Genomic DNA, 22,329 nt, shown 5'->3' with positions numbered 1-22,329 from the left:
TTAAAAATGAAAGCAAAGACAATGACTGCCAAAATTGCTAGAAGCCTGATTTACTGTTCTATAAGATGCCAAAAATGTTAAAATGGAAAAAAAGAGGAAAAATTAGTGACAGATATGAGAGTTTAAGATAGAACGCAAAGCTCTAAGAAACACAACCAAACTGTTCCCCTAAAGTTTTCCATTCAGTATGCTGTTACAACTCCCTCTTGGCTAAGTGTTCATGAAACCAAAGAATAAAAGAGCAGCCTGGGAAGTTTCTTGAAATTTTCTGCAGCTTGTATCCTTTAGCTGGTAAAGTGAAAAACTGCTCATTCTTAGCAAAGAAAACTCCTCTTCCCCATATGCTTCAATAGGGAAAGATGCAGTATTGTTATCATAGCAGAAGAGGACTCTGCTCAGAAAACACTGCCCTCAGCATCTTGAGGAATAAGTGAAACTATTAATTCTATATCATCTTAGGGAAAGCATGGATACACATGGCTACAAAATTTATCTAAAGCTGTAACATTCCCTGCTGTTTTATTCTCTTTAAATTTACAATCTTTCCATGAACAGCTCCCATGAATTTCAGTAAATTCATTTGGTGACAGAATCCAACCAAAACAACTGATGTTTGAAACAAAGCCCTCATATCCTGCTTCTTATATACATGATATTCCTTAAAATTTCACAGTACACATAGCTGCTTCTAATTCCATTGGACTACTTGGTTACAAAGTTTTCTTACACAGACACACAGTTAAAATTCCCATTTCTTGTCATGGAAGCTCTATGCACTCTCAGAACAGCATTTGACATCCGAATATGAATACAATGTTGAGTGAGACCAGCATAAAGTGTTTCTGGAAATACTCATCTGAGGAACGAATAGGAAGATTTCAATCCCATAGTCCATTGCCTGCTAACGGCATTTTCTTTAGTTCTTGAAAACACTGGACATGTGGACAGAACCCCAACATCACTACAGTCAAGATCTACAGGTCAGATACCCCAATAATCATTCCAAAATGATTTGACTATCTTATTAATTGGATAACTTGCTGTGTCAGGCAAATGGCTGAACACTATTAGTCTAATTCTATAAATTCATGTGCAGTCTATTTTTTTAAGCTGTTTTAAATGAAATGCACTATACACAGGGTTCCATGCTGACTCAATCGATGAAGGTCTACCCCACCATATAAATGATTCTCTTTTTTTTCCTTACCTCCAGATGCTCTAAAATATAGGGAGGGTTTGTCATGCCAAGCCTCAGCATAGCTCCCTCAGGAATAGCTTCAACCAGCTTCCACAGGAGCGTTGGGAGGTCTGTGCCAATGTCTCTGCCATAAGCCCCCGTGTCTTCACTGGTCAGCCATATCTCACAAACACCCTCTGTGAATAAAAGAAAGAGATAATTAACAAATCTGTTTTAGAGCTGTTTATTTTATCATACAGCTGCTCACTCTTTTTAATGCAGTATTTCACAAGGCTATTATGCAGCCAGACTGGGTATTCAATTGCAAGGGGGAGGAAGGGGGGGGGGGAAGGCTTATCCCATGGGTAGCAGTGGGTTATTAAGTTCATTTTATGAGTACAAGAGTGCTACAACAACGCTGTAAATTATCATTGCTGTGGAGTGATTAACATTCACAGCCAATGACTAATTCTGTGCTGCCTCTACAGCAAGTCAGTCAAGTCTAGTACTCTGCTCTATTTTTTAAACCTAATTCATTAAACACTGCAAGCAACATTACCCAAGCAAAGAGTTTGCATTAATGGTCATTACTAGTAGTTAACTTATTAACTGGTAAGCTTCCAATAAGCAAAAATAGTTCTAAAGTATAGTGATTAACATTCCTCCTGGAATAACTATTAAAAACTTGTGTTCTTTAAATGATACAATTAGCAATGCAATATTAAGGTTGTACTGAAAAGGTTAGTCACCACTGCATGACTAAGTGATAGTGTTGGAAAACCTGTTTCCTGGCAGTTAATACTTTATTTTCCATCAATCAGGCCTTAGAAAATAGTGTATTTGATTTGTTGTGTAAAGAGCATTGACCTTGAACACTGAAATTTGGTAAAAATGTCCCCCTGCTCAAAGAAGGGAAAGATTGCACCACCCTTTCATAATAGTTGAAAGCAATGAGGTTCCACACAGCCACTTCTATCAGCCTGCCCAGTTTCCATCCTTTCCATAATGCAGTCAGTCTCCTCCAGCTGCCACCCCAAAGCAAGAAACAAGCCACAGAAAACAGGGTAGCTGGGAGGAAGACTCCTGTGATTACTGGCTACCATCAACTCAATGAAGAGCTAAATTTCTACTACAGATGACGAATCAGTAGGAAAACATCCAACAAATAGAAGGTGCATAACTGAAGTTTCAAAGCACTCTTCAGACCAGCAGAGGAAGGATGTATCACAAAAACATAAACGTTTAGACATGTATGAGATTAGGAAAACACAAACAAAGTACATTAAATCACCTGAAGTGATAAAACCAGAAAAACAAAAGCAATGTAAACTCAAGACTGCCGCTCTTAAACTCACACTATAACAATAACGGAGAACAGCAGACTATGGGGAATGTCAAAGTCAATTCTATTTGTTTAGAAAGGTTTCCAAGGTTATTTCAAGGTCATATTATTTAGAATTAAAAATATTTTAAAATTAAAGGCTAACCAAAAAGCATCTTACTACTTAAATTTTGCTTCAAGAATAGTTTAGTGAGATGTATATTCTGTTCTCATAAAAGGCCTTGAGAAAAGCATTCTTGAAATAGTGCTCTCTAGTTATCAAACTTCCAGTCATAACTTTGCAGTCACATTCAAACAGAGCTCCCTGCTACATGATCAGGTATGCAGAATTTGTTTGCAGGATATAATGACACTTTAGCTTCCATAGCAGTTGCTAATGTTTTTAGAACTGCATCTCACGGCACACAGTAGTATGCTATAAAACTTATTCTAAGGTTTCCTGCCTGTCTTATGTTTTCTGAGATATGAAAAAAGTGAACCATGTAATAGTTGCATTCTAAAAGTAAGAAAAACATAAATGATATAAATAATGGCTAATGTCTTGGGTTTTTTGCTTCAGTTCCAGTTTCCAGTAGTCATCAGAACACTGCACAATTAATTCACTTACTCTGTTTCTATCGAAACAGAGTAATTTTTTTTTTTTTTTTTTTTTAAGTTTTCAGTCTCAACAGTTCCATGCTTTTTTCTGCATGGAAATGGCTGGTGGAACACTGCCTCAGAGTTACCAGATGAATGTGAAGGAAAAAAATAAATAAATCACTGACTAGGAATGGAAATAACATTCCTGTGGAAAACAACAGTGAGCTTTTAAAACTCCATAGGAGGAGACCATTAGCCCCCTGGTGGGCTGAAACTTCAAATTAAATCACATGAAGAGGAAGCAGCTGTAACAGTAAATCAGCAACAACAGGAATAACTGTCTCATCTGCTCTCCGATCAGGGTGTTGCACAACAAGCAATGGGAATAATTCATGCTCAGAGAGGCAAGAATTCATAATATAGGGAGGAAAAAAAAATCTGTATTTTAGGAGAATGTTCACTTCCCAATTTCAGGCTGACAAAATGGACCTTCAAATCCTGAAAGCTGCTATGAGTGCTCACTCTTCACAAACAGGGTAAACCAACCATGTGCACATCTCTGGTGATGCAGGTCTGGCGACAATTCAAATGCAAGTTGCTAGGCTGTTTTTTCTAGCCCTTTGCATCCCAAATTTAGTAGTCTATACTTAAACTCAGTAAGAGGAGAAAACAACATACTTCCAACAGTCATCTTAATAGAGTGAACCAAGCAAAGTAAGAAATATTATCGCTTAAGTTTTACACTTCCTTTTTTCACTCAACCCTCTGCCCCTCCAAACTCCAGCCTTATGCAGGACTTTATTTAAACCCACTGTCTAATCATGTACAATAACTTTTCCATTTCTTTTGCAGTGAACATGCTCCTCACTAGATCACTCAGCATGCTGCTACTGGATAATTCTGGTGCTATCAAAAACAAGCTGATTTTGTAAACAAAAAAAATGATCCAAACTGCAAAAGTTTGGCTGTGCAAACTCAGTGCTTGTGTTACAGTATTAAGCTCCATTATCATTAGACGCAAGTAATTACAAATCAGCCTTTGGTCACAGCTCATAGTTTACTTCTCGCCCTGCCATCACCACCCCACAGAAAGAGTAACCTCGACAGCTGAATTCTGATCTCTGCTCTGCTGCAATTGGAGATGACTGAGAATGGAAGATGTTGGAAAGAAAAAGGTTCCAAGTAAATGGCAGAGGTTTTGTACCTAACAGAACATCTCATTATAAAGAATACTCACTGCCAGTGATCTGATATGAGTTTTAACTTTGTTTTTCTGGAGCAGTCTAAACAATTCTTGTCATAAAGAAAAGAAGAAATCTTACAGCTGCCACTTTTATGAGATATGGACATTTCTGTTTTAGAGCCACTCAAAATGATTCATTTCTTTAATAACAGTTTTCTAGAACTTAGTATTTTGCTTTGTTTCATGCCACTGTTGTAAACACAAATCTTATTAATTTGAAGGGGAATCTACTCCACTTCTACAACTCCATCTGAAACTGTTAAAATATCAGCCACTAATTCTCCTGAAATTCCTCTTTTTATTAGCCTGATGTACTTTGTACAAATGACATTGAATTGCATCTAATTGGATATCTTTGTTAAAGTAAAACAGAACAACAAAATCCAGTGAGGCTGAAATGAAAATAACTATTAAAATGAGGTCTCCAAAATAATTTCTCCATGTTAATTTTTCAGTAAACTTAAAAACATTGTTGTCCTGGAAGAAAAGATTCAAAAAGTACAGTAACTCTCTAATTTTTCTTCTTCCCTTCTTTTTTCTCTTTCCTGTGAGATTTTCTAATGTGAACAGGAGGGGTTTCTCCCACAGTGCAATTCCCTGCAGGCTGCCACAGTGGGAGACTCCCAATTCTGATCTTCTCAGTATCCCACATAYGCTTATCAACAACTGCCTGACCTCCCTGCTATGCCTTCTCCAACAGCAAATTCTTATGGCAGCCTGCAGTGCCGTACAGACCAAAGAAATACCTCTCCCACTGTACTGCAGAAACCTGAAAGACCATCTGCCAAGAGGAGGTCTGATTTAAATGTTTGTCAAAAACTGCCTGCAGACTCGAGGCCAATCAACCTAAAGCTGCCATTCCTCACCACACGTTTAGAATTAGAAAATTTATAGCCAAAGATAAGGAGAAAGAAAAAATCAAATTCACTTTAAATCTGCTCATTTTTCAGCATGAGCTTACCCTACATAAATTCCTTTTCTCTTCAATTATCAGAGTTTCCCATTAGTTACACAGCATGGGTTTTACAGGGACTATCTATGCAAGTGATGTGGAGCATGTGTTAGAATACTTTGTGCCTTAATTCAGAAGCTGAAGATGTCTGAATACATACCTTAAAACTAGCATTATATTCAGGTTGACACAGTGATAACAGAAACTGAGATCTGGAGGAATCAATTTCCTCCTATACTTGTGAACTGCTCTGCACACACTGGTTTACTGTGCAGTCCATATAAGAGTCCAGGCCTCTTCCCAGACAGCCAGTCCCACCACATGGATCCCTGCTGAAAGATCCCATCACTGGGAAGTCCTAAAAGATTAAGTCAACCTGGAAGCAATTCGCTGATGCTAATGGAGGTCTTGAAGGGTTCGCTTCTTTAAGATCACCAAGAAATTCATATTTGAAATGGATAAGAGGGAATTTTACAGGAGAGAATGCAGTTACACACACACACGCAAATCCTGTCCAAATGCACACTGTCCCAGGCTCAAAAAGGAACTCGCACCTAATTGTTACCCTGAGAAACTGCAGAATATCCGGCAAGCAGATAACAAAAGAAGGAGACTGAAGCAAAAAGACAGGTCTGGGTACAGAGCTGGTGAAAGAAGCCAGCTGTTAAGCTGCAACCCAGTGCATTAATATTTTTTCCGTACTTTGGAAAGTGTGGGTCAGCTTATGATTCAGTGATATCTCATATTTAGGCCAATACAGTACTAGAGCTCTGCTCGTGAGACATTACACACAACTAGTCTCATTCACAGTCTCATTTTTACTTGGAGGGACAAAGCTCTAGGATAATATCTCATAGCCTAACTTTCTACGGATACTTATTACACCCAGATATATTTCCTCTTTTCAAAAAGATCAGTGTTTTTCACCCTTCTGGGCACTCTTAAGGAAGTGGAAGGTGACTGTCCACTCCTATTTCCTTAATGCTTACCACATATAGCAGAACAAGATCTGGATGGTACCATGAAAATTGGCTGATCTATTGGAAATACAATGCTGGGAGAAATTACTAGATCCCTGAAACTCCTATTAAAGATTAAGCCTAGCAGTTGAGGGCTTACCCCTCACTCCACAACACAGAAGAGAGCAATGGCTGATCGAGTGGCCAGGAAAGTCTGTTCAGTGTTAACACATTTCAAAACAAGCAACTGAAAATATTTCTCTGAAATTTCACTCTCAGAATCTTAATCAATAGTTTTCTAATATCTCTTTAATAACATGAATTTCTTGGAAGAGTTGGCTAGTATTACATAAAGACCTACTACAGACAGTGAATTTATCTAAAAGTCTGAACAAATTCCTTTTTATTTAGTCATCGGGGAAGCCAAAAGATAGACATTTCCATACCTGTGGCTAAAATTTCTTTTCATAGGATCACAAAATAATTTAGGTTGCAAGAGACACCTGGAGGTCATCTAATCAAATCTCCTGCTCAAAGCAGGTCCAAATAGATGAGATTCCTTGCGTTCCTGGTTGTCCTGTTACCTCTCATCGTATCTCTGTGAACTTCCAAGAACAGTCTATCTCTCTCTGTCTTCACTATACCCTCCCATTAGGTAGTTGTAGACAGATCTCCTGTTAGCTTTTTCTTCCTAAGTCTGAACAAATCCAGTTCTCAGCCTCTCCTTGTATGTCAGGTGCTTCAGCTCCCTAATCATCCTCATAGCCCTCCACTGGACTTGCTCCAGTATGTCTGTCTTGTCCTGAGGAGCCCAAAACTGGACACAGCACTCCAGATACAGTCTCACAAGCACAAAACAGAGGGCACAAATCACTCTGCTGGACCTGCTGGCCGCACTCTTACTAATACTGTCCAGAATGCAGCTGATCATTGCAAGGATCCACTGCTAACTCATGTTCAGCTTGTCCACAAAACCCCCGAAGTATGCAAAGCTGCTTTCCAGCCAGACAGCTCTCCACACGTGTACTGTTGCACGGGTTTATTTTGTGCAGGACTCAGGACTTTTTACTTGTTTGTGTTGAACTTCACGAAGTTACCATCAGTTTGTTTCTCCAGACTGTCAAGGTCCTTTTGAATACTAGCCCTCCCCTCCAGCATATCAACTGCTCCCCCCAGTTTGCTGTCATCCCCAGACTTGCTAAGCACGTACTCTATCTCATTGTCCACATTGTTAATAAAGATATGAAATAATGCTGGCCCCAGTATCAATCCCTGGAAGTGCTGTTACTAACTAGCTACCAGTTAAACTTCACACCATGGATCACCACCCTTTAAGCCCAGCAGTCCAGCTAATTCTTTCAGCCACCTTATCATCCACTCATCCAGTTCCTATCTTATCTATCTGTAAGAATACTATAGGAGAGTATGTTGAAGGCCTTGCTAAATTCAAGGTAAAAAAAAAAAATTCCACAGCCACCTTCTCATCCATACAGCCAGACATCTCGTCACAGAAGGCAGTCATGCTGGTTGGGCACAATTTGCCCTTGGTAAATCCATGCTGACTGTTCTCAATCACCTTCTTGTCCTTAATGTGCCCTAAAGCTGCACATTAATTTTGCGCCATAATCCTCTCAGGGACTGAGGTCAAGCTTGTAGTTCCCCAGATCCTTCTCCCTGCCCTTCTTGAAGGGCAGTGTGACATTTCCCTTTTTCCAGTCACCAGGAACATCCCCAGGCCTTTTGAAGATCAGAGAGAGCAGCCTCAAAACGACACCAACCAGCTATCTCAGAACATCTGGATGAATCCCACTGCAGGATAATTTCCATTACCTCTGGATGTCTGTCTGCAATTACAAAAACTGCAGCTATGTTTCGCAAGTGCTTAGTCCAGTACAAGTCTTCAAAGCAGTTGTGGTTTCTGCTACCCACAGAATGACACACACATTAGAGAATTTAGGAAATGAAAACACTAACTTTTATAGTGTATGAATTTTTTAGAACAACTGTTTTGGGGAAGTAGTATGAAGTGAAGCTAACATGTTACAGAAGGAAGGCTATCATTCATTCTGCTAAATACAAAGTTACACTGGCTCAGATTATTCCACTTAGGTAGGATAACGTATTATTTTAAAAGTAGAAGACTCAACAATATAACTTCGGAAGATTCTATTTCTCCGTGCAGTCTGATATCTTGCAAGAATATATTCTACTAAAGTTACTAAAAAAATTCAAGGAATAATTTATTTTTTCCTTGCCAAGATATTTAATTTATGTAAATGTCTGCACATATGATTCATTTAAATAGAAATTACATATTTATATGCTTGCTATACATTAATATATATTCATGGTATGAAGTTATCAAACAATTTGAAGACATAACAGGAATTTGATTTAAAGATCGTTTACCACAGACGTGACTTAGGTACTTGCAACAAATTTCTGATTCTACAAACTTCTGGAAAAGAAGTTTGGATTATATTGCAAAGTTCCTCCAGTTGGCAAGAACTAATTGTGTGAAACCAATCTAGCATAGAAGATGAATATATATAGCTTAATGATTTCAGATATTAGACTGAGGATTATATCTTGTGTGTAAATACCAATATAAAGATATTTCATTAAATTTGCATTCCTCAATGGCCATATGTCCTAAGTGCTACAAATGACAAAGTATTAGAAATCAATACAAATCTATCTCATATTAAAATGGAAAAATTTACACATACAAAGGATAGATACATAAGCTGTAATCACATTTGTATTTTCTGAGAAGTAATCTTCTGACAACAGGTGTTGATTTTTTAATTTCATTTAGATGCTTTGTTTTATTCTAAAATTCCATTTTTGTTTTGGTATGTTTCTTTTTCTTTTCATTAATTCATTTCTGCTATGCTTTACAACAGTAAGTGTTTCTAATAAAAGACTGATGGGTTTGGAGGAACCTCCTGCCCCCACTGATTTTATCTGAATCATCACCTGCACCTGTAGCTGCATGTTTACTAGGGAGGTCTGAAATCTGCTTATGACAATGGATGTGTAATGAATTATCTATCACTCAGGGTTTTGATTTGATTAAACATTCATATCAGTGATTCAGTGATCATTCTTGCTCAATTAAAGACACCAAAGTGACAAATTTCACATTTTTGTCTTTAGAGAATTGAGAAATGCCAATTAAAAAAACGAAAAATTAATCATGACTTGGACCCCCTTAACTCTTCTGGCAATTGCTTTTTCAAAAGTATAAAACGTAACCAAAGTCAGAGCTGTTTAAGTCATCCTCCCCAAAAGACATTTCAATGAAAATGTGTTAAAAGTCTTTTAAGAACTTATGCTCATACATTTCTTCAGTGCATTTAGACTTGCTGTGTAACTTTATGTAACTTATAAAGTCAAATCAGAGCTGGACTGAAGTAAAAAAAATACCAAGTATTAGGACTGATCTGTAACAACTTTTCTTAATCAGTTTAAATTCACAAGAATGCATACATTCTGATTTTGCAGAAAAGTTATAAAAAAAAAAAAAGGCAAACCAAAAAAACCCCCTAGCCCATGCCTCCACATACAAACCAAAATAAATGCACACACTTCTACCACCACTTATTGCATTAATTTTTAGGGTTACTTTGTGTTTTTTAGCAAAACAACCACACGTTGAAATTAAGAGTTCTGGCCTAGCTGCCTATTTGCTCATTCTTAATATCAAGCTGTCCAAATTTAATGGTAAGGATGCTCTACCACCTCTTTATATTTAGACAGATGTGCAGTCTGATAGAAGAATCTAATAGCCATCTGCCTAATGGTGGCTTTCCATTTTATCTTCTGTAGCTGCAGAAACGCAAGCTAAAGAGAGACAAATTTATTTAGGCTTTTGCTTTCCAAAATTCATACATCTGAAAGATGAAGTTATTTAGAACACAGGTTCACTGAATTTCCAGTTTATCTAAACTCATCACATTTGGAACAGCCACAATTGTCTTGTCAAAGTATTATAGTTGTAAGAGGGTACTAAGAGTTTGAGGACTAATATTAAAAACAACTCCTCCTTTGCAACAAATGCTTCGCCATCAAGGCATTTATAAAACAAGCTTAACATCTGTGATTATTGTAGGATTTAGCACAAAAGTTGAAGTTGACCCTTTTACAAATACCCTTTCTTCTGCTTGCTCATTTCTGTGGCTATAGTGATGAGCAAAACAAAATAATTTTGATACAAGTATCTTAATACCTGAAATAGTTACCATTTAACAAAAAAGCAATTCAATTTCATGTGCAATCAAACAAGGAATAAGAGTGCCTGTGAAAGCAGTAAACGTTTAGTTAAAATTATTTCTCCTATATTAATAAAAAAAAGTCAGAAATAGAGGGTTCCCAGTAAAAAGCGTGCAGCAGACAGGGCCAATGGATCATTAAATACCAAATGGAGCATGAGAAGTTGCTCTCTCCCGCAAAGCATACCTGGTACTTTCTTATAAAAGATGTCGTTCTACTCCTATAGGGATCTCTGCTCCTAATAGCCTTCTACTAAAGCGTAAAGTAGCAGCCCTGTCTTGCCTAGCTATAGTGTTTTAGGAAGGGGGGGGTGGGTGTAAGGGGGAAGGAAAGGGAACAGTAAAATGGGTCACTTCCTGCTGCAAACAGCACGATACCTAAACTTACTTTGAGTCCAGTTCCATTCTCCTAGAACAAGAGAGACTCAAAAGGGCATCCAGACAGGCCACGTAAGTTTGCTCAGTGCCAGCACTACAGTGTTATGCATCTTGCTTTCAAGGACGATTAAYGACAACATACATCATGATGATAAATTGGGTTTTGTAGGCAGTTTGAAGGGAAAGGGAAGGAAAAGATTTCAAGAAAATTGGAGAGGAAAATGTAGTTGAATTTCATGAGCTGGTCCTAATTCTCAGGTTGAGGGAGGAAGGAGTTGTCCTTTAAGAGAAAAGTCTTTGCTTGTTCCTTTGGCCACCTGCCTACGGCCATTCTATTTTTGAGGTCACATATACAACGGCCTGTTTTGAATGTTAGCCCTTGTGCATATGAAAAAATGATTCCTCTCCATCATCAAACTTACCAGTGGAAAAAAGATCAAAGTGACGTCTGTAGCTCCATATATAGACACCTTACCAAAACTAAGTTAGTTTTCAGAGATGGTGGCCATCTACTAGTGCCTCAGTTAATACAAGAGCAGCCATATGTGCATTACTGCTCAGGGCCAGAATTAGCTGATGGCAGTTATGCCAAGTTCTTTGCTGAAGCAAGAACATTATTCAAGAAGCAAGTTTAATGATAAGCAATAGTATATGCAAAAGAAAAAGCATAAAGGACTGGGTAACCACAGCTCATTGATTTTGCAAACAGGGATTTAAACACAGAAGGAAAACTATTTCAGAAAACACAGACAGACATTAGTTTAGAGTTATTTTGCAGTCCTACATGCAGCATACAGCTCTGCAGGGCCCTGCAGCATGGAGTTACTGTTCTCAGCTGTGTGCCTCACAAGGACCACTTTGGGAACCAGTGGTATGCTCTGGTTACATTGGTCTTGTTCTGTAAGCAAAGGGAGTACTTGACCCTCCAGAAGGGTCAGTCCGGTACCCTGCACAAATACAGTTTAGCTGTTGAAAAGAGAAAGAGTAAACAGACAAAATTTCATGTATACTTTTAGCTGTAGTAAGTTAATAATTATTTCTGTAGTAAGTTAATTTCAAAAACCTCAGAAGTACATTTCTCACAATTTCTCCTATACTATTTATTCTACATTGCCACAATTATGGTTTGTACCTAGGTAAGGCAAGAGCCCAATCTCTGGTTTATTGCATATTGCAATATTCTCTGTTTGAGAAGTATAGGAAGTTCTAGTGAAAAACTTAGGTGAAAAAGTATATGTTAATAAAATTAAACAAGCTTTTCCTAGGCTCTGAAGTGGATCTAGTTTATTAACAGCTAATATTAAAGAATATCGCATATGTTATATAACTGGAATGCTTTCGCCACTCAACACGCAAAACTAATAAAAGAATGGCAAGAAGATTAGATAATGAAATATTTTCTTATAGAAACCATTTTTTAATTATTAAAAGCATAGGCTAATAACAGTATGATGAATATTACCAGAGCAAAACTTCATCTTCATAAAAGTATGCACAAATGAATATTCCCAAATTAGTATTTATAGTCATGAGCCTGGACTAACACCTGGAAATTTTAGGGAGCCCTTTTACAAAGTTCATGTCTGGTCTGGACACAAATTTTCAAAATTTCGTAGCTCTTGCCTTCCAAAAATGTAAATATTCATAGCTAGGCTTTAGTTTGGATGTCTTATCCCTGAATTATTGTTAAATTTTAAGCCCAGTATCCCTTAATGATTCATAACAATCATATAATCTCAGGAAACTATTTATTTTTGGTGATTTGACACTAATTTTACCAGTAGCTAATGGCAGCTTCCAGAAAAAGTAAAATGGAAGGGGAGGAAACCTTATAGCCTTGTAACATTTAATATTCGTTCCAGAGCCCTAAATAAAAGACAGTAGCCCAGCAACTTTACTGAAAGTTAAAAACAAGCTTTCCACAAATGTAAAAATAAAAAAACTAAAATACATTATTTTTATGCCTGTTTTCGAAACATCAAAAGAGAGATCTGCTTTAAGCACTGCATACAAACTGATGGATATGAGAAATCTTGTTTATGACTTAGGAATTCATTGGGAAAAAAAGGGTAATATGTCACTGATCATAACATATGCTCTCTGTTTCAAAACCAAAACATAGGCTATCGGTCTGTTGTAGATGAAGTATCAGATGCAAAGGGTCACACACGGCACGAATTCAAGGAAATGGTCATGAGCTGTAGGCATATTACAGGATGCAGTGCTAATTAATGGAGGCTTTTTACTGAATATCCATCTCTGTAGTGCTAATGAGTTTGGATTAATTTAAACAACATGTTTTTATGGAAACTGATTAATTCCTGTAAAGTAATATTGCATATCAAGTTTCAACCATTAAAAATATTCGTAGCCAAGCTAAATAATTATCAGGATCTGGGTTTAGAAAGAGAAAAACTACAGACTCCACTATAGAAGCTTGAATACAATGTGATCAAAAAAAGAAGAAAGTGTTTTTTGTCTTATTTTGACTGGAAAAGATAACAAGAAGGCATAAATAATCTCTGATCTGTTACATATACCTAGATTAGGGGAGGAAAAAGTCTTTCAGAATCTGTTATATGTTCTGATCACACAAGAGCATAAACAAGAAGAAAGTACAATCACAAGTGACAAATATAAAAGTGTTAAATGTTGTGTACCACACTAAGTTATGAGGCAAGATATAATAGTGTAAACTTCAAGCAGCAATATATAACAAATATTTTAATTTAAAAAGTTTCTTAACAATTCTCTGTATCACCTATATCACAGTCTTCCTATTTTACCTTGAAGTATTGAATTGTAAGGACAATAATGAATTTCAATTATGATTATTCTCTGTACAGAGTGAGAGAATAGTTTGAGAATCTAGCAAACTGATATATGGCGAAACCAACAGACTAAAAGAAAGAAGGGAAAAGAGAATCGGCATCTGCAAGGCAATCGGCTAGAAAGGGAATGCATTCGCAGAACCACAGTTCCACGAGCAGAGCAGTAATGTGCAAACACAGTTTCCGAGGATGATAATCCCTGAAAGTCTTATCTAAAGTTACCTCCCCACAATAGTGTAGATAACAGCATTAACTCATTAAGGATAACCTGACCTGTATCTGTAAGTATGAGTGTTACTTTGCTGCTGCATCTGACTATAAGCTAAAATGGCTCAGTAGCAAGCAAGGAAAATGTACATTACAAATCTTCCTGATTTCAGGAAGAAAACACCTCTAATATTCAGTATTACTTTAAAAATATTCTAAAATGGATGGTATAAACTTTGCAACTCTAAATGCATTAACTTGAAAAAACACTTGCATAGTTTTACTAATGCGGTTTCCCTAATTCTTGATACTGCAATTTTTTAAGTACATCTATTGAATTCTCACTCAGTACACAGCATCTTCCCCTAAATTTATTTAGGGTATTTACTGATACACCACCAAAATACACCATAATCAAAATGCAATTAAGATCTATTGGAGATGTCCACAGGGAGGTCCAAGTGAAATCAGTTAAGGCTTTTAGAGCATATTAATGTATTTTTCTCTTACAAATTAATGCCCATTAAGGTCTCATTCTAAGTAATAATTTACCTTTTGATGAACTAATTATTTGTCAATATAGGAACATGAAATAACTCAAAATTAAAAGAGATGAGCTTCTGTTCAGGAATCTTCATCAAAAGAATATGCCAAGTGCAATTACGTGATCTTTTCAAGACGAGAATTCAAACAACACTCTAGTCACCCAAAAAAATGCTTCACTATTCTATTCATAAAGAAACACTAAGCATATACTGATACTAGAAAGAACAGATCTTAAAAGTTTATTGAAATAATTCCATAATATCTCTATTTGCTAAATATTGTTTCTTCAAACACTTAATACAAGTCTGCAAGTATTATACAAGTTTACCTCTGTCTTCATTAAAAAATTTCTGCAATGTCTTCCTTATGCCTATTACCAAAAGCTCTATATCAAGCAATTRGCTCTGAAAGATAAAATCTTGGTTCAGCAAACATGATTTTTTTTTATATTCTCATTCATATCATTTGAGAAAAAAACAGATAAAGGTATTGAACTTTACAAATTTTCTTACAGCTGCTCATCTGTATTGCAACTGCTAGAAAGGCATCATTAAGGAAAACATGAAAAAAAGTAACATGCTTGCCTTAAAAACTTCCCTTAAAGAGTTATCCCTAACACTAAGTGGTCCCATTTACCTTTGAACCATGCAATTGCACTTCAAATACTCCTTCCCTGCACAGCAGTTTTAATAGTGGAGGATTAGCATTATTATTACTTGTGCTTTTGCTTCCGGAGATGGCTTTTCAGTCAGGAGCACCTTTCATCATTTCACAAAGAATTTGGTTTTAGGAGACTCATCCAATCTGTAATGGTCATGTCAAATCACCAGTTTATAGGTGCCTAAAGAGAGATTGTCTATTTGTGCTTAAAAAGGAGAGGAGAGTTAAGGGAAGGCTGGGCTCCACATTCGGACAGAGATATACATATGGTGCAGGAACATATAGCTGTGACAGGAGCACATGAAATACCATAGCAGATAGGGCTCATGGTGCAATCTGTCTGGGCTGGTACTCTTGTCCGTGACCTTTGCTTACCAGATGTTTCAAGGGACACAGGAAAATCAGTCCGAAGAAAAATCCTTCCAGGCACCAGTCATTTAGTCAATCTTACATAAAATCCCCACAAATCAAGCATATAAATCTCAGAAAAATCATTTGAATAACCCCCCAGCCAGGTATGGCTGTTCTGAATGGGCATGAATATGCTGTGAATTTTGTTACTAATAATTGTTATGCATATTGTATGATTTTGTTCAATTTGATTATAGAAGTTGCTGGTAGCAGTGATACTAGAAAAACAGTTCATTGGAAATAAGTTGCAGGCTGAAGAGTTGGAAGTACTGAGTGAGGTTTTTCTTTTGTTATCATGATTATGTTTATGCTTAAGAAACGATATTAAAATTTAAAATATTCAGCCTTTCAACACTTATAGAAACATTAGCACAGCATTTCACTGACTAATCCACTTAATATTAGCATTGCAATCAAGTCAGAAATTTATCATTGATACGTAGCTTCAGAACCCCATAAATTATCTTTAGAGGAACTTAAAGAATCAGTTACTCTCAGGACACTATAAGCCATGAAAATTAATTCCAATCTAAACTTTATAGAGGAATCACAAATCAAATACAAATGCCATTCAAAAATAGTCTTCATTTTTCTGAAGGTAATATAATCCAATGGTTAAAGGAGTATATTTTTGCATATGTATGTATTTTTTGATAATGATACATTGTTAGATGGGAAATTATGTATAGCAGTTTTAATAAAAATCCCAACATGCATATCCAATATTCACACTTCTGATGTCACACACTAAGTTAGAGAAAGAAAAAGAAGTGCATATAATGGAGCACAAAGTCAAATATCTAACACAAAGCATGACTTAAAAAAAATTTACACAATATGTTCACTGCTGCAGAGGAAACATGCTCCATGTACATATGCCATTTGTCATTTTTATGTATTGAAATAAGCTTTAACAAGGTTAGAATCAACAAGAAATCAAATGGAAGGTCTGTTTCCCAGTACATTAGGAGTGGGAGAAATGTCATTTCTTACATAGCATGCTTTGACTGCTAGTAATCCCCTTTTAACAATAGGAGTTTTAGACCAGGGCCATGTGCTGTAATTTAAAAATAAACTGATAAAGGCTTACTGTGACCCGTAAGTCACAGCATAACATGCCTTTTTGTCCCTACACAACAATAACAACAATTTGGCTGCAACTTAGAATATATCTTTTCATTTTTTAAGGAAGTGAAATAGTTCATTCATAAGATAGGATTAAAGTAGATTTTTGAGTTCACCATATCTTCAGTAAGATTTCTTCCTAGTATTTCTTCTCTTGCATCTCTACCCTCTAGTAAAATACAAAAAGCAACTATCTAATTCAACATTTTGCCTCAAAGGAAAATTAAAAGGATGCAGAGAATTCTGAAAAAGGATCATAGAATGCTGTGAAAAATGTAATTTTAAAAAGGAAAAGAATACAGGATGAAAAAAACTTCCCTGAAACCTACAGGTCTCTAGACACACCTGCAGAATCTCAATTCATATACTGAGTGTTTGAGGCTCGGCCACGGGAAAGAAGCCTTTTAAGAATGTACTTAAACATGTGAATACAAACAGAAATCGGAAAAATGAGCAAAACTGACTGTGTTAAATAACACCACACAGTATTAACTATGGATTGGCACAGGAAAAATAAACTGAACCCTTTTAAAAGAAATCTTTCAAAAGAAATATATTCCTTTTCTACCGCTGAACAAAATATCAAAAGTTATCTTGGGATTACAATGAAGTTCCCCCTCATTTATTTAGATTTAGAGGTATTACTCGAAAAAGGATTTTGATGACAGTCTTACTTATAAAGTATTAACTTTAATCAATCTCACTGTTAGGTAGGAATAGAGAAGAACGGACAAATTGTGAGTTAATTTTTTTTAAAACAGTGTATGCTTTGCATTTACTAAGAATCAGGTTACTAGATCCCAATACTGTTAACTGAGTCCTCCTATTTAAGGCTCCGATGTAGAATCAGATTCCTTAAGCTTATTTATTTAAGAAATAAATTTTTAAACAGAATGCCTACAGAAACAAGCCTTACATGATCATGCTGTGCACATATCATTCTACCCTTAAAACTTTCGACCCCACCGGCCACTTTTATAAAATCTGACAGTAAGCTAGAAATCTTCACAATATTATTAAGTTCCACAAATTTCATGAACAGTAGTAACCAACTGGGGAAGAATAGCCCAAACTGGTGCCTCACTTAAGGGAAGGCAGGCAAGACTCAGCCACTATTCAGTTTATTTGGCCGAAGCCACGTGGCTGGCCAGCAAGTTTGTACGTAAGTGGATTAACAGCAACTCTTCCTCCGTGGGGACTTCACAGGTAGCCTACTACTATGTCATGAAATGGCTGGTCTTAAAATAAATATTGCAAGCATTGCACGAGTAAAACTACAGACCCACAAGAATTTGCAGCTTGGACCTAAAATTACTTGTCCAAATTGAGTCTGGCTCTTCTGATATATAAGGAATAGTATGTGACAATAATCAATAGTACTGGACAGTTAAATGATTCTCCTTCTTTAGGTTGTTAATATTCTTTATCACTAGGCCTCCAAGCAATTCATCATACCATATGCTTCACTGCATGCCACTGGAGCAATAGTTTTTCTGCATATTTCTCTCTGTGTACATTTCTATGCATGAAAGAACAAATATTGAGACTATCTGACAGTCTCCATTTTATTTTACAGGTCTGTTCCAACACATTTAACCACAAGGCATATCTCCTCTCTTACCTCCCCTTCACCCTGCCCTGTCAATGACCTCAAACCCAATTTCAATGAACCATCCCCTGCTAGTAATCAGAAATAATTCTGCCTCAATGATGGTTTGTTAAAGCCTCTCTTATAAAATAAATCACAGACATTTTCGAATTGTTTTGAACCATATGAGAACTTCTGGATTTCAAAAATCATTCAGCAGTGACCTTAGGGATGCTGGATGTAAGCCAAAACTGGAAGTAAAATCATGTATTTGATTTGACATCCAGCCCTTAATTATAAATTTAACATAGGAGAACCATAACCTGAGCAATTTCTATGCTGCATTTTGAGAATGACTAAGTTATGTTGCTCTCCAAGACAGAGAGGAAGGATTTAATAATCATCCCCACTTGACATCACTGCCTTTTCTCCTTGCAGCCTCTATAGAATGGCACACACAGTACATGAATTTAACAGCACAACTTTCACAAAACAATGCATGGAATTTACCTGTAAAGAACTCCAATAAGGATGCTTAAGTACTTTTTACCTGATCAAAGACAGATCCACAAATGGATTCAGATTCCCAGCTCCTGCTGATTTCCTAAATCATTAATCTTCAGTTTACAATGGTCTTTAGAAACCCAAGAACTTATTTTCCAGATATATGAACAGGGAACCTGGTTAGTACGTTTTATTTTGAGTCTGCAATTCTTCTTTAATTTCACATGAGAGATTCTGGTATCTTTTGTGTTCATTCTAATGCCTGAAACAGAACTATATGATAGACTGAAATTCTGGATGAGAAGCAAAAACAAGCAAAAATGGACTCCATTTTAATCTGGATAAACAATTTAACATGTAACTAATGCAATGTAAAACTGCTATTGATTTAGAGAAGGAGAATTCATACAAAAGTGTCTGCCTCAATAAAAAAAGGCATATAAAACAAAAAGCTCTGGGCTGCTAGACACAAACTGTAGTGTGTCTTGCAGGAGTGTCAAGTCTTGGCAAGCATCCAGTTGCTGAAACACTGCCAGGCACATCAGATATATATTAATGTAGGCTAATCTGTAAAAAAAAAAGCATTCTTTTATAAATATTTTTTTCTTTGTAAAATCATCAGTCAACTTCCTAGCTGAGCACCATGTGGCTCAGCTTAAGAAATCCTCAAAAATGCTTCAGTGTCTACAAACCACTGACTTATTTCACAGGCTTGGTGCCTTTCAGTGCCCATTGTCCTCAGTATTTGCTAAAGTTATTTGGCTGGCTGTCAGCAGCTAATTCTGATTTGTAACTTGGGAAACCAGCAGCAGGAGGTTGCTCAGACCTGACTTGTGCCAACCTCAGCACCAATCAGCCAAGGTGCTGACTGCCAGTAAAGAATTTTTCGCAGTTTGTACTATTTTATAGGAACAACAGGAACATATAGGACCACCTAAATGTCTGTCAGAAAAAAACCCAAGTAACACAGGCATCTTGTTATTTAGCCCACCACAAACTTCATCGAAAAGAAAGCAAAATAATACACATTTTTTTCAGAAGTTGTATTTCCCAATAAAGGTAAACACCTAACAAATACAAGTTGACTTGCATTACAAGAGACAGATATCATAAAAATAAACTGAATTACAGAGTTTCCAGAAGACTCTTATAACAAAGCAGTAATTTTAAAGAAATTATAAAGATTGAATATTTGACTGTCGCATTAGTTTTATATATATATATATAAAATATATATTTTGTGTGTGTATATATATATATATGTATATATATATATATAAAAAGAATGTTTAAGGTTATTTCTACACATAAAAGAAGCTCTCCTGATATTCTGTGGAGCCTGTAGATTCTATCCCCCAAGAGTTAATCCCTGGAGGATTCCCATGTATTTAATAGGAAAATGGTACTTTACTTAAGCATCTGATCTTCAGAAGCGCAAAGGTCTCTGGAGTCTAATCCAAAGCATTCCAATGTCATTATTAAAATGTATGTCCTGATTTTATAAAATATATTAAAGCAATATATTATTTCTACATAATTTTACAATGTCAGGATGAAGATCTTAGCATTGATTAAATCAATGGGAGAAAATATAAACAATTTTTCTCTAGTTGCAACTATAGGATGAATTTCTTGCAGTCAAATTTATGGAGCATGGGGGATTGGGTGGCTCCAGGTAATGGCAATAATGCATTTCATCTCAGAGTCAACAGTTTGAATTCAGTCCAATTTAGAGGTGACTGTAAAAAGCTAAAAGATTTTTGATGGCTTAAACATTGCCAACTTGCCATCTGGATCAAGTTCTAAACAAAGTACTAGTTTAGAGAAGCAATAAAACCTTACTGCATAACTGCTTTAGCTCAGACATGTCCACGCAAGCTGGCTTGAGGCAGTGATCCCACACATCCATAGGAGAACAATACTAATAGCAGGAACTCAGTAGAAATCAGAAAACCTGGACAAATATTCTGGTGACCTGAAGTTCTGGTAGTAGTAGTAAAAAGGACGACTTATTTCAAGCTAGATTGTGTACACCTACATGAGCTGCAAGCACAGCTGTGACTGTAGCGCGGTCATATTTAATTTTCTTTAAAAATCGCTCTTTAAAAAGAGTCACATCACACACACAACATTATTTGTTGATGAATGATCTCAGTAAATAACATGGCTCTTACACTGCGAAGAGCACTTAATTAGCTCTCCTCCAAATTGCGAACACTCCATGGCTATGTCATCCATTGGAGATATGCTTCCTATTTCAAATAATGAATGTATTTTAGAAACAAGAAAATAAAGTGTTTTTAAAAGAGTGCACTTCATCTTGTTTCTGTTTCTATAACTAAAAAGTCAGTAGATAAGTCTTCTTCTTAGCCTAATTGCTTCTGACATGTTAGGAATGCATTTGATCAGTCTACCTAGTGCAACCTACTCTTTATAAATATCCACCCAAAGCATCTTTCCTTAAAATCTCACACTCAAACCATCATTTTGGACATTGGAAATGAAAAGCATATAAATGTTAGCTTTTGATGGGCACATTACTCTGGACTAGTTATTCTATAGGAGATTTCTCCTTCACCTTTTCCTTCAGAGACATTTTTCTAAACTGAAATTTTGACACACAATTCTCAGTACTGCTTCACTCTAGAGACAGGACTCAGCAGACAGCTGACAGATACCTCTTTATCCACCCCCAATTCTCCTTTGCAGACAGAGCCTAATAACTAAGCCTACTTTCACAGGCCAAGGCCAAGTCCTTTGTTTCTTCAATCCCTTGTTTTGCTTCTAAGGGTGCTGCCCTACAGCAGCTTAAAGTTATCTAAAACGGGTCTACAAAGGTCCTGCTCTCCTGTCTACCTGCTGCATATCTATCTTATGCTGGCACTAAACTAAACAGCAAGCTGATTCAGTTGAGCATTTATTTTGTTATTATTATTAGCTTTCTGTTGAGAATCAGCACTCTGAAATGGTCTTCTGTTTGGCTGCACAACAAGAAATGCCATCAGAAAAGGCAGCTGGAAGGAAAAGCACGTGGCAGTGGCCAGCCCTGACAGTGCTCAGTGTGAACTGCTGGAGATAAGCACCCTTAGAAAGAAGTAAGAGATGCCTCCAGAAAAAAAAGAAAAAGAAAAAAAAAAGATTGCATCTAAAACAGTTGTAACACTTTGCCAAACACTATTTCTCTTCCCTTACACTGCTATGCAGTGAAATAAAGAAACACATTGATTAATCCTTCTCCCCTCTAAGCCTACACTCTCCATCCTCATAAAAAGGTTACTTTTAATCTGGATTAGCTAGATGTTCACAGAGCAGCCAGACAGTATGTCATCTTAGGGGACAGGGCAGTATAGGACCAGTATAAATGGCCAGAAGCAGGAGAAGACTGAAACTGCTTTGAGCAGAGTGCTGGCTGCTGTTAGATGTGAAAGTAAAGCCTTAGTTTTGCCTGTTCTTTTTAAAGTTTCTTTTCCCCTTAAATCAACTACAAATCATCCTAGATTAGATCATTATTTGTTTGACAAAAATAGCTATTGTGTTGCATTTAAAGGCTCAA

The 22,329-nt window shown here is 36.5% G+C and overlaps 1 protein-coding gene across 1 annotated transcript in view; it reads right to left on the bottom strand.

The window, feature by feature from the left end:
- LOC112973035 (threonylcarbamoyladenosine tRNA methylthiotransferase-like) overlaps nucleotides 1-22,329 on the bottom strand; it is a gene marked incomplete at its 5' end in the record, with an annotated part of 322,440 nt that overhangs the window by 166,423 nt on the left and 133,688 nt on the right. Inside the window, one exon of the mRNA XM_026080384.1 lies at nucleotides 1,208-1,374. Within this exon, the coding sequence (XP_025936169.1) occupies nucleotides 1,208-1,374 (167 nt within the window). The remainder of the gene's footprint in view (nucleotides 1-1,207; nucleotides 1,375-22,329) is intronic.

Source organism: Apteryx rowi, unplaced genomic scaffold, assembly GCF_003343035.1.
Source record: "Apteryx rowi isolate R43461 unplaced genomic scaffold, aptRow1 scaffold_518, whole genome shotgun sequence".
Taxonomy (NCBI): domain Eukaryota; kingdom Metazoa; phylum Chordata; class Aves; order Apterygiformes; family Apterygidae; genus Apteryx; species Apteryx rowi.
This window is presented reverse-complemented; position numbering and strand designations above follow the sequence as displayed.